The 11,443-nt window shown below is 55.7% G+C and overlaps 1 protein-coding gene across 1 annotated transcript; it reads right to left on the bottom strand.

Annotated features, from left to right (window-relative positions):
- Positions 1-3,218: 3,218 nt before the first annotated feature.
- HIPK4 (homeodomain interacting protein kinase 4) lies at positions 3,219-8,012 on the bottom strand. The gene is made up of 2 exons (XM_037884548.2): positions 6,339-8,012; positions 3,219-3,674 (listed from the first exon to the last, which is right to left on the bottom strand). Exons 1-2 carry the CDS (start codon positions 8,010-8,012, stop codon positions 3,498-3,500), a joined length of 1,851 nt encoding a protein of 616 aa, XP_037740476.1. The 3' UTR covers positions 3,219-3,497.
- Between the last annotated feature and the right edge of the window lie 3,431 nt (positions 8,013-11,443).

Raw genomic sequence — 11,443 nt, 5'->3', positions numbered from 1 at the left:
TGAAGCTTCTGTAGCTGCGTTCTGGCTTTGGCATCGGTGCTTGGAAGGGTCTGTTGCACATGGAGGCAGCAGCATAGACATATTGGGACACAAAGATGTTGCAATTCTCCCCAAACTAATCATTATGAACCCCAGCAATTCACAGCTCATGTTACACTTCACAGAAATCCAAACAGGTGCAGATAAGAAATACACTGTTAAGGCACCTCCGCAACCTTCGCTCTGCCCTGCAGTGATATCAGGAGGGAAAAATATGCAAAAAAATCCCTTCATGTGTCAGTTTAATGTAATCTGGGCCCACAAATGATCAAATGTCTTAATCCTAATCATGTGGCTATTGCACAGTGTCATTACAAACAGAATTCCCCACTCACACCAGTCTGTATCCGCTTTGGACCGGTGTAGACAGTGACACAAGGTACAGGGCACTGGAAAATCTAGACTTACCTGGGTTCGGGCTTGCACTATGCTACTTGCCAAATGCTCGGACTGCTGCAGATAAGCCTCAGCAAATCCTGTTGAAATAGTTTTGCTGGCTGAGATCACTGGACCTGGGTCTCTCCTTAGCCTGCACTTGAGAAGTCAGGAACACCTGAGTGAGCAGGTGTAAACACCATCTCATCAGACCTCTCCATTTGCTCAGCGTTTTGTAATCACTCTGCAGAGGTTGTAAAGGACTGACCAGGGCGCAAGGCAGAGGAAACCAGCCAGCCCTGGGTAACCGGGAAATTCTGCCGTGTGCGATCGTTGGGTGCAAGCCATTGTGTCGTTTGCTTGCACCTTGTTACTCGGCTGCTCGCTCCAGGGCTTGCACGGCTCACTCAGGAAACATGGAACAATCTCACCAACCTGAGCCTGAGCAATTCCACACTACCCAGGAGAAAGCCCAGCAGGGCCTGCGGCAACGAGCTGTTGCTCTGAGGTGAATTCAACCCCCAATGACCCTCAAGAGAAAACGCAGTTAAGTTAGGGCAGGGGTCCCCAACGCAGTGCCCGCAATGGCACCCGCCGGGGCAGTTGTCTGCGCCTGCAGGACACCGCACCACCGAAATGCCGCTGCCGAGCGCGGCCGCTGGGGAACCGCCCGCCCAAATGCTGCCGAGAAGCATTGCCGTTGCTCGGCAGCATTTCGGCGGCGACGCATCTTGCCGCTACCGCTTCTCGGCAGCGTTTCGGCGGCGGGGTGTCTGGCGCCCGCCACAGTCTTCTGGGAATAGGAATGTGCCATTCCCACAGAAAGGTTGGGGACCACTGAGTTAGGGTGTGCCAGAGCCCAACATGCAAAGCAGCCTCCGGCCCTGCCCCTTCTAAGAACGAAATGAGGTCCTCCAGGAGTCCTGAAGCCCTAGCCCAGAGGTGGGCAAACTACGGCCCGCGGGACCCTCGTGCCCAGCCCCTGAGCTCTTGCCCCGGGAGGCTCGCCCCTCGCCCCTTCCCCGCTGTCTCCCTCCCCTGCAGCCTCAGCTCGCTCTGGGTGGGGGGGCTGCAAGCTCCTGGGGCAGTCCAGCTGCCGAGCCCGGCCGGACCCAGTGCCCTGGGCGGCGCGGCGGCATGGTAAGGGGTTAAGGGGGTTGGATAGAGGGCAGGGGAGTTCGGGGGGGGGGTGGGGGCGTGGATAGGGGTCGGGGTGGGAACCGGGGGTTGAATGGGGGCAGGGGTCCTGGAGGGGCAGTCAGGAATGAGAGGAGGGGTTGGATGGGGCAGCTGGGGGCAGTCAGGGGTGGGGGTCCGGGGGTGGTTAGGGGACAGGGGGTGTGGATGGGGCAGGAGGAGGCAGATAGGAGGTGGGGGCGGGGTCACGGCCGGCCCTCCGTACAATTTCCGAAACCCGATGCGGCCCTCAGGCCCAGAAGTTTGCCGGGCCCCTGCCCCAGCCACTTGGGCTCATGGTGATGACATCACTGCCCCCAATGACATCACTGTGACATCATGTCCTGACGATGACATCACTGTCCTGATGACATCACCATGACACCACGGTGGCCTGGTTCAGTGACAGGCCGGCACAGCGAGGCTGCCCCAAGACCCTGGCCTGACACGGCCCCTTCCCTCAAGGGAGCGGCCCGGCCTCGCTCGCCCGTCCCAGGGCCCCGCGCCCCAGCCGCTGTGAGGGGCAGGCGCCGAGCAACACAATTAAATAGTGCTGGGAAGGTACCATTCCCTTGGAAAGGGGGAGGGAGAAAGGTGCCTTCCCCCCCCTCAAAAAAAATCCAGGTTTATTTAAAAACCACCCTAAGCACACAGTGTAGACTAAGTAAACAGACTGGGTAAATAATAAGATAATACCAATAATAGTGTCAATTCGCTGATCAGTTCTGGTCAACTCCTCCGAGCGCCCCCACCAAGGCAATGGTTCACTCCAGCAGGTTGACACGCGGGCGCTCACTCGGCCTAGGAAGGAACCATTTCACTGACGGGGGGAGCGGAGCGGGGCTGGAGATGATAAAACTCCCTTGGTGATTTCCCGGAGAGCAAACAAAGCCCATAACTTTGCCTCAGAGCGTCTGCTGTGGTTATTTGCTAACCAGGGCCGGTATTAAAGCCCGCAGGTATGCGGGGCCCCCCCTCCAGGCTGAGAATGGTACATCCCGACCCCCAGAGGCAGTTGGTTGTTTACCAGCTTCTCCTCCACTCAGATGGGGAAGGGGGCGGGGCAGATGTGGGGCTGGGCCCTGGGCCGGCCTTGCCTGGGGGCGGGGCGGGGCGGGGCAGATGTGGGGCTGGGCCCTGGGCCGGCCTTGCCTGGGGGCGGGGCGGGGCGGGGCAGATGTGGGGCTGGGCCCTGCGCTGGCCTTGCCTGGGGGCGGGGAGGGGTGGACGGGGGCTGGGCCCTGGGCCGGCCTTGCCTGGGGGCGGGGAGGGGTGGACGGGGGCTGGGCCCTGGGCCGGCCTTGCCTGGGGGGCGGGGCAGATGTGGGGCTGGGCCGGCCTTGCTTGGGGGCTGGGCGGGGCTGATGTGGGGCTGGGCCCTGGGCCGGCCTTGCCTGGGGGTGAGGCGGGGTGGACGGGGGCTGGGCCCTGGGCCTGCTGGGCCTGGGGGCGGGGCAGTGTGGGGTGGATGGGGCCTGGGCCCTGGGCTGGCCTTGCTGGGGACAGGGTGTGGGGAGAGAAGTGAGATAAGGGGGCTTGGGCGTTGGTTTCCATCCCATAACAATATACATTCAACGGTCTGCCACTGATAAATCATTTATTGAAACAGAAATGAGCCGGCCCCAGGGTGACGCCCGCGTGCCCCCAGCTGGCTGCTATCCCCATGCAGTCGTGGCCTTGGCCTTCCCCTAGATGGACTTTGTGCCCTGGGATGGCATCATGGCCCAGCGGCCACTGGACAAGCCGGGTTTGACACTGGTCAATAATAGGGAGGTAGCTTTGGGTTTCACGAGTAAACGGCATTGAGGTGGGAACACTCTATAATTTAATGGCTACAAAGGACTCTGCAAAGGGGGGTGTGGGGGGTGTCTCCGCCTGGCTTGTCCCTCCTGCGGGCTGCCCTGGGCTCAGTGGTGGCTCGCGACGTGCTGCAGGTAGGGCTGGTGCCTGTTCGGCGTGAGGTGGAGCGCGTTCTTGATTGGGGCTCTCTCCCCACTCCTCTCAATCAGCCAGTCATCACCGCCCAGCCAGGTGCTGGCGCTGGGCAGCTGCGGCTCGGGGTCGGGCAGCTCCGGCTGGGCTCTCTGTGGGCGAGAGAAGTAGAGGCTCGAGAGGAACACCAGGCCCAAAACCTGACCTCGCTCCTGAGACTGGAGAGCCAGGTTGCTCCTTGGGGCGCCAGCCTTGTCTGCACAGGGCATTCCAGCCCCTGGTGTAGCTGTACTAAACCCCTAGATCTACAAAGCTGCATTGACTTCAATACAGCTCTGCCTGTTCACACAAGCTGAGGGTTTGGACACTAGCACAGCCAGGCAAACCCCAAGGTCGCCAAGCCCCTTGTCTCAGGGACAGGGCAGCCCAGAGTTCTCGGACTCAGCTGTTTTCCAGGTTTGGACCAGTTTAATTTCACATGAGGCCATATAGCTCCCAACAGCCCCGTTTGAATGAATGTTAATTAGCATCTGTATCTCCAGCAGGACAAGGAAAGCTTCAGCCAGGCCGCCAGTCCTGGACAAAGAGGAGGGAAGGAGGTAGTCCCTGATCAGCCAGTCATGATTCTCAAGAGCGCGTCATCTGCAGGGTAAGCTTTGAAGTAACATTTTGGGTTAAATGAAGCTTCTCCCAGCCTCCCTGCTGTCGTTGCATCTCTGGCCATGGTTCAGCTGTCCTTAAATACTAATAATGAACAACCCAAATGACATCAGAAACTGCAGGGGAACTGTGCGAGTGCAGAGGTAACCACGGATGGAAGATGGGTTTTCTACAACATGACTCGTGGCCACTGTCTGTTTTGATAGGGAAGCAGATCTTTGGCTGATGGGACCAGTCGTATCCATCAAAGATCAGGCAGGGAGGCTGCAATTGGTTTTGTACACAAACAGCTAATCAATCAATAAATAATAATCATACATTAGCTGCAGACCCTGGCATGCTGATGAGTTACCATCACATTCCATCTCTTGGCAAAGTTTGTGCAATCCTGGTTTCAGGTACAGCAGCTTAGACATGAACAGTCTTAGACCCTGATCCTGCAACCAAGTCCATACAGGTTGACACCAACCTAGGTGAGTCAGAGGGGTTCCATGCAAGCACAAGGCTCTCCCAATGCTAATCCCATTGCAGGATCCAGGTTTTATTTGGCCCTGATCCTGCAAAGACACTTGTGCTTAGCTTCATGTATGGGAGGGGTCCCGCTGAAGCATAAAGTGAAGTGTGTGCCTAAGTCTTTGCAGAACTGGGCCCTTAGATTGTAAGTTCCTTGGGCAGGGACCCTTCTTCGGTGTCTTCTCTGGGTTAAGTGCAGGGCACTTGTGGGCATTGTAGAATAAATAATATTAACCATCATGGAGTCCTGAGCTCGGCTGAGGCCTCCAGACACTACCACAGTGCACATCATAAATAATAAGACTTCAGTTTTAGGGCAGAAGCCAAGGCTTAAAACCCCTATGCTTTAGAGGTACACCATGTCTCCAGAACTGATTGCTCTGCCTGCTGGCCTCAGTCTGACCCAGAGCGATCACTGAACATGCCCTCACCCCAAAACTCCAATCAAAAGTAACCAACTTTCTGAGGAACTTCTCCCCTCAACCTCCTGTGAATGTCTGATCTTTGGTTGCACACAGAATTGGGTTGAGGTTGAATTTGTCTACCTGTTGGCCTGTCAAACCATCAGCTATTTGTAGCACGGATCTGCCTTTCTCTTTGAGTAGGTGCAATCCCTAACACAATGGGCCTTCAGTCTATGTTGACACTTCTTGGCACTATATGATGGTAATAATTAATAATTGGGATGGTATCTAAACGATAAATAAGAAGAATGAGATATCTACTGGCAGCTAGGTGATTGGTGTAGATATATAGATGGATAGATAGAGGAGGTGTATGGAGATAGATAGATTAGATGGGTGGATGGATGATAAGGTGGTTAAGGTAATATCTATTATTGGACCAACTTCTGTGGGTGAAAAAAGAAAAGGAGTACTAGTGGCACCTTAGAGACAAGCTTTCGAGCTTACATAGAGCTCTTCAGGTCTAGGAAATGTACTCAGAGTGTCACAGCTAAATAGAAGGTGGAACAGATTGTGCTCAAATAAATTTGTTAGTCTCTACAAGTGCCACAAGTACTCCTTTTCTTTTTACGGGTACAGACTAACATGGCTGCTACTCTGAAATTTAGCATAGTAGTTACATATTTCAAGGGACCATTCAAGGTTAAGTGGCCCACTAACACCCCTCCAGTCATAGGGGGAAAAGAAAGGGAGGGAGAAAAAAAAAGGCAACTGAGGGTGGGTTGTTAGTGGATTGCTGTGATAAATTCAGTGTCTCTATTCAGTCCATGATTTTAGTGTCTAGCAAAGTTAGCTAGCTAGATAGATAGACGGTGTGTGGGGATAGATAGATCAGTCACCACAATGGGGAAGGACAGCTAGTGGTCCCTTAGGGTCAGATTCTCAAAGGTATTAGGCGCTTCACACCCATTGCAATCAAAGGGAGTTAGGTGTCTACCTTTGAGGTCTTGGCCCATCCCTTGTTTCATTGTGGGACTATCAAGGTAGATCCCTGTATCTGCTGTGCTCAAGGATCTGCCTTGTAGATCTTCCTCATAGATCCAGGTAGATTCTTGTAGATCTCGGGTTTATCTGTAAAGCCCTGGTGCAAACCCTATGTTAGCTGACCCCAAGAAGGGCAACTCCTAATAATGAAACAACACGGCTCCTGCCCAGCCGAAATGGACCTGTCTCTGGTACCTTAGTGGTGGGAGAAAGTGGATGTCTCTGATCGTCCAGGCTGCTGGGCTCTGGGAGGGAGGAGGCAACAGGGGAGATGCCAGCATTGCTCTCATTTTCCCAGCTGACGGTATCCCCAGGAGACTGCTGTCCCAGTAGGATCAAGTTCCCAAAAGTGGGGTCGGACTTGGTGTGACGAGGGTGCTTGCGGTGTTTGGAGCTGCCGTACCGGCTCCTGTAATAGGCCTGGATTGGCTCCTGATGCTGCTCGTGGTTTAGCCGCGGGTTCTGGTAAGTGCCTTTGTGCACTCCCATGTGGCCCAGGGTCATGCTGGCCACATCAACAGGAGTGGGGGACTCATACGCTCCCATCCTGGCGCCTTCTCCTAACAAGTTCATGGCAGCCTCCCTGCCTGGCTCGGTAATGCTCAGATCGTCCATCTGGTCGATGGTCCTTTGGACGCTGGAGAGGCCGGAGACGCCGTGTACATGCTCCTCCTCCTTGAAATACTCCTGTGCCGGGTAGAAGGTGTCCTCTTCCATGGCGCTGCAAAAAGCCACTTCCTGCTTGTCCTGGCTCTCCCGCTTGATGTACTCCTGGAAGCCCCGCAGGCAGAGCTGGTAGTACTGGGTGAGTTCGTAGCTCAGTCTAAGCAGCTGCATGGAGATAAAAGGGTGCTTCAGGGCTGCACTTGGCGTGATCCTCTCATGTGAGTCCCAGGTCAGCATCCTCTTGATCAACTCCACCATACTTCTCAGGTCAAAGTACTCAGCCAGGGCTTCATTGTCTGGGTAGATCATCTTGTGGATGTTCACCGACTCCATCTGTTCCAGGGACTTGAGAACATACTTCCTCCTCTCCACAGATTTCACCTTGGTCTCTGCCAAGTACTCGGACGAGGATTTCAGCTGCCACTGGGTTACCAGTTCAGCATGCTGGTTTCTCTTGAAGAAGTGGTGAGCTTTCCTGGCTACATTGAGCAGGCTGTGCTTGGGCATCCCTTGGGTCTCGCAGATGTACCTGATTTGGTCATACTCATTGTTCCCAGGGTAAAGGGGCCAGCCTAAGTGCAGCTCTGCCATAATGCAGCCCAGAGACCACACGTCCACCTTCTCACAGAAAGGTAGACCCAGCAAGATCTCCGGTGCCCGGTAGAAACGGGATTGGATGTATGGCTCCTTGACATAGCGCACCTCATTGAAGATGCTGGCTGACCCAAAGTCAATCACTTTGACTCGGAAAGGGTACCTCATTTGGTCAACCAGCATTATGTTCTCGGGTTTCAGATCCGTGTGGATGATGGAAAGCTCCTTCAGCTTGGCCAGGGCTTTGAGCACCTGGGTGGTCACTGTCCGGATGTGCTTGACAGGCAGAGGAGAGAAATTGTTCTCCTTCTGGAAGTCAAATAGATTTTGCTCCAAGAGCTCAAAGACCAAGTAGAACTTCATCTCGTCATGGAAGAACTCGTGGAACTGGATAATGTGTGACTCCTCCGAGTCCACCCCCGCCATGGTCTGCAGCAGCTTCAGTTCATTTTTAATGATCCTGCGCCGATAGGCATCATTCTTCAGAATTTTGATCGCCACCATCTCCCCCGTGCTCCTCCGCCAGCTCTTCACCACTTCCCCAAATGTGCCTTTCCCCAAAATCTCTATGACATCAAAACATTCACTGCCCGACTCAATCGTTACCATGTTCTGTTCGTAACTGCCCCCTCCCCGTCGGGCCAAGCTCAGAAACACAGGGGCAACTGGCCTCTTGCAAAAGAATGCTCCGCCTCCTTGGAGCAAAGAGAATCCCTCACTGCCCTTCCGCGGAACTGGGGCTGATGCAACAGTGCCCGTCATTCCAAAGTTGCCAGGCCGAGAAAGTTCTATTGTGGGGGAAAAGAAGTTACTCCAGTTCTACACCAGCAGAACCCCATTATGCCAGTGTAAAACTGGAGTAGTGCACTGGGAAATCTAGCCCACATTGCCCAGCAAAAACCAAATGCCCTCATTCTCATGTACACTGAGTCCCCTTTGTGCCACTCTGGCAGTGCAAAGGAGCCCTGCAAGTGGGTGTAAATTACCTTACAATGAAAATCAAGAGGCCTGTGTTTGTCCATCCGAGGGCCATCCTGGAGTGGGGTTCTCAGCCCTGATCACCCAGTAACTGTTGTGCTGTGTCATAGGTCGAGGCTGCAAGTGCCATGAACATGGACAGAAGAGCAAAGTCCAACCTGTGGGCAAATCCTTCGACGCAAGCCTGCATTGAGGCGTGAGCGTGGCTGGCCTTTCAGGTCATATGTGAAAGGCTCACCAACAGGGTCAGGAACAGAGGACTTGCCATAGAGCAGCTCAGAATCACTGGTCCAGCGACTCCTTTATCCCACCCCTGCAATACTAGATCAGAAGCACTGCGCGCCCAGGGCTCACTGCGGAGCAGACAATTGCCCCTGCCTGGGTTAGCTGGCTAGCGTCCTGCCTCCCCAGTTCACATCGCCTGAGTCCAGCCGCTTGTGTCTGCCAGCCGCCGTTGCCTGCTGCTTTGGTGGGAAGCAGCAAAGACCCATGAGACACGCAGTGTGCTGCAGCCCCTGGGGTAGGGCTGACACTCACAGCAAGGAATTTGTCACTGCCCCTTAGCTCAGTTTGTATCGCTAAGCCCCACAGTTTAACCCATACGGCCAGGGTGCCAACTCCACTCCACGCGCCCCGGGGTGCTGGGATCTGGGGCTCTGCTTTCCATTTGAATGCTGAGTCCATCCCCGCAAGTTACCCCTTCTTCCTCCCCTCCCATCCCCCACAACCTGCCTGAGACATGGGAAACAGAGACCCCCTAAGAATGAACAGAAAAGCTCCAGCCACTTCCTCAGCACGCAGAGCCTCCGGGCCAGCTCCCTGTTGCCCCATCCCAGGCACCGCTCTGCTCCTGCGGCCCCGGTCACGGGACTGGGCCCTGGGTGCTCTGCAGAGGTGCTCGGCAGACAGAAACACAATGGTTGCGTGTGGGTGCTGTCCCTTTAAATCTGAAAAATGGGCATTAAAAACCATCATTTTGGGTTTTCACCCCACAGTCCCTTGCACTTGCTCCTGCCATAACGAGACATGCCTAACCAGCGTGTACGGCTTTGGCATTAGATATCTGTGTGTAGCGGCCCCCCCGCCTCCGCCTCCGCACTGCCCACCACCGCTTAGCTGTGCGAGTGAGGCTTTCGGGCGTGAGGTTAAGATGTATCAGCGGCCCTGAGGCATTACCTGAGCTAGGTCCACACGTGTTAAAGGCCTTGGCTGCAAACAGGTGTCATGTCACACCTTCACATCCTAACCTAGACCTCACTGAGCCAGCCGTTCCGTGCCGTCGGGCTCACTGCCGCTCACACGCCCGCTGCCCTGGTGAAGTGACTGCGCGAGATTCCCCAGGGGGCTCAGGGCCAGATTGCCAAGGCTACAGCTCCAACGCGTGGGGCCCGAGTTTCCAAATGGCTTGGCTGTTCTCAAAACTGCCTCTTCGTCGGTGCTCAACGGGGGCCGAGCTCAGCCTGTCGGGCCCCTTGCACTTTTCCAGGTGTGGGGCCTGCTTCTCCCCACCCCTCTGAGCGGTGCAACCGCCATGCCGTGCTGGGGAGGAGAGTATTTTCAAACCCCTCTGTCCCTGCCTTTTGGCCACTAGAGGGTGCCCTGAGCCTTGGTAAGTGGCACGGAAACCTGGACACTGGCCGTATGTTTGGTGTTGTCTAGGGCTGGCGCTAGCCCACTCCAGGGCTCCTATCTCTCTTCCCTGGCTTGCAGCATTTCAGCACCAGGCTCTCTTCTCACCCACTTCCAGAGGTGAAGGGTCCTGAACTTCCACCCCGGGGCACAAAGGCTAAGAGGCAGGACAGATAAGTGACTGTCATGGAGTGAGGGGGAGTCCAGGCCCTGCACCCCTCTTCCTGGAATTCACCATGACTCTCAGCCAGCCAGTAAAACGGAAGGTTTATTGGACAATAGGAACACAGTCTAAAACAGAGCTTATGGGTACAATCAGGACGCCTCAATCAAGTCCTTCTGGGGGGCAGGGAGCTTAGACCCCAGCCTTGGGGTTCCCTGCGTTCCACCACCCAGCCCCAAACTGAAACCAAAAACCCCTCCAGCAGCCTCACTCCTTCCCCCAGCTCCTCCTCCAGCCTTTGTCCAGTTTCCAAGGCAAAGGTGTCACCTGGGTCCAACCCCCTCCCAGCTCAGGTGACAGGCTCAGGTCTCCTCACTCCAGTGGAGTCACCCCCTGCTCTCCCGTCCCCCGTGCAGACAGTCCCAGCAGAACTAGAGGACATTCCCCGGTCAGTCCACCCCGCTCCCTGCTGCATCACAGTGACCAGCCCAACCCTGTCTGTGCTTGAGATCTGGCAGGCATGCAGCACAGGGGAGACGGCTGCTCTACTAATGGGGCTCCCCAGTGGTGTCCCCACAAGGAGATTTTAAGCAGCTGACGGGTTATGGCTGCAGCAGCAGGTGTCGAACACTGAAGGGGCCTGAGTGACTCCAGAGCCCTTGTGCCATTCGAGATTAAGCTCTTCCTGAAATCAATTAATAACCTCAGAAGCCCCATTCCCTGCAGCAGCAAATGGGGCGGATACCCATTGGCACAGGAGTGCTGCCTAGGGGGCCCGCTTCCCAGCGTGCTGCCTTTCGGGCAGCCATGCTCTCCTATTCCTCTGGAAGGCCAGGAGATCTTTATGCTGAAGGGATGGACTCATTTGGGTTCAGTTCCAGCATTGGCACCGACTCCCTGTGGGACCAGGAGGCGGGCAGTGCCACGGGAGCTGGGCGCCAGTTCCCCACCTGTACCCTGGAGATGTGGCTTGGGAGAGGCAGCTGCCCAGGGCAGAGGCTGTCCAGTGCGAGGGGTGGGGGCGCAGCGCCCAGCAGAATGGGGCTTTGCAGGGGCATACAAATAATGACAGGAGTGCAGCGTGTGGGGCCAGCCAAAGGTCTGTTCTCTGGCCAGTGGTAGCTGACACGTGGCCTGGGAGACTGGAGGGGCTACAGCCATGAGCCAGGACCCTTATCTTTCACTTCCACCTCGAGCGCTCAGCCCAGGAGCCCTGCAGCCCGAGGTCTTGTCTGCCAGAGGCCGAAGAAAGACACCGCCCAGGGCTCCA

Source organism: Chelonia mydas, chromosome 23, assembly GCF_015237465.2.
Source record: "Chelonia mydas isolate rCheMyd1 chromosome 23, rCheMyd1.pri.v2, whole genome shotgun sequence".
In the NCBI taxonomy this organism is placed as follows: domain Eukaryota; kingdom Metazoa; phylum Chordata; order Testudines; family Cheloniidae; genus Chelonia; species Chelonia mydas.
Note: the sequence above shows the minus strand (reverse complement) of the source record. Positions and strands in the feature narration are given on the sequence as shown.

What these genes read in the sequence shown, in the direction of transcription:
- HIPK4 (XM_037884548.2), bottom strand. Translation starts at nt 8,012, where the DNA reads ATGGTAACGATTGAGTCGGGCAGTGAATGTTTTGATGTCATAGAGATT. An exon ending in CACTTTCTCCCACCACTAAG is followed by an intron (nt 3,675 to 6,338) that starts GTACCAGAGACA and finishes TCTCGCCCACAG; the next exon opens with AGAGCCCAGCCGGAGCTGCC.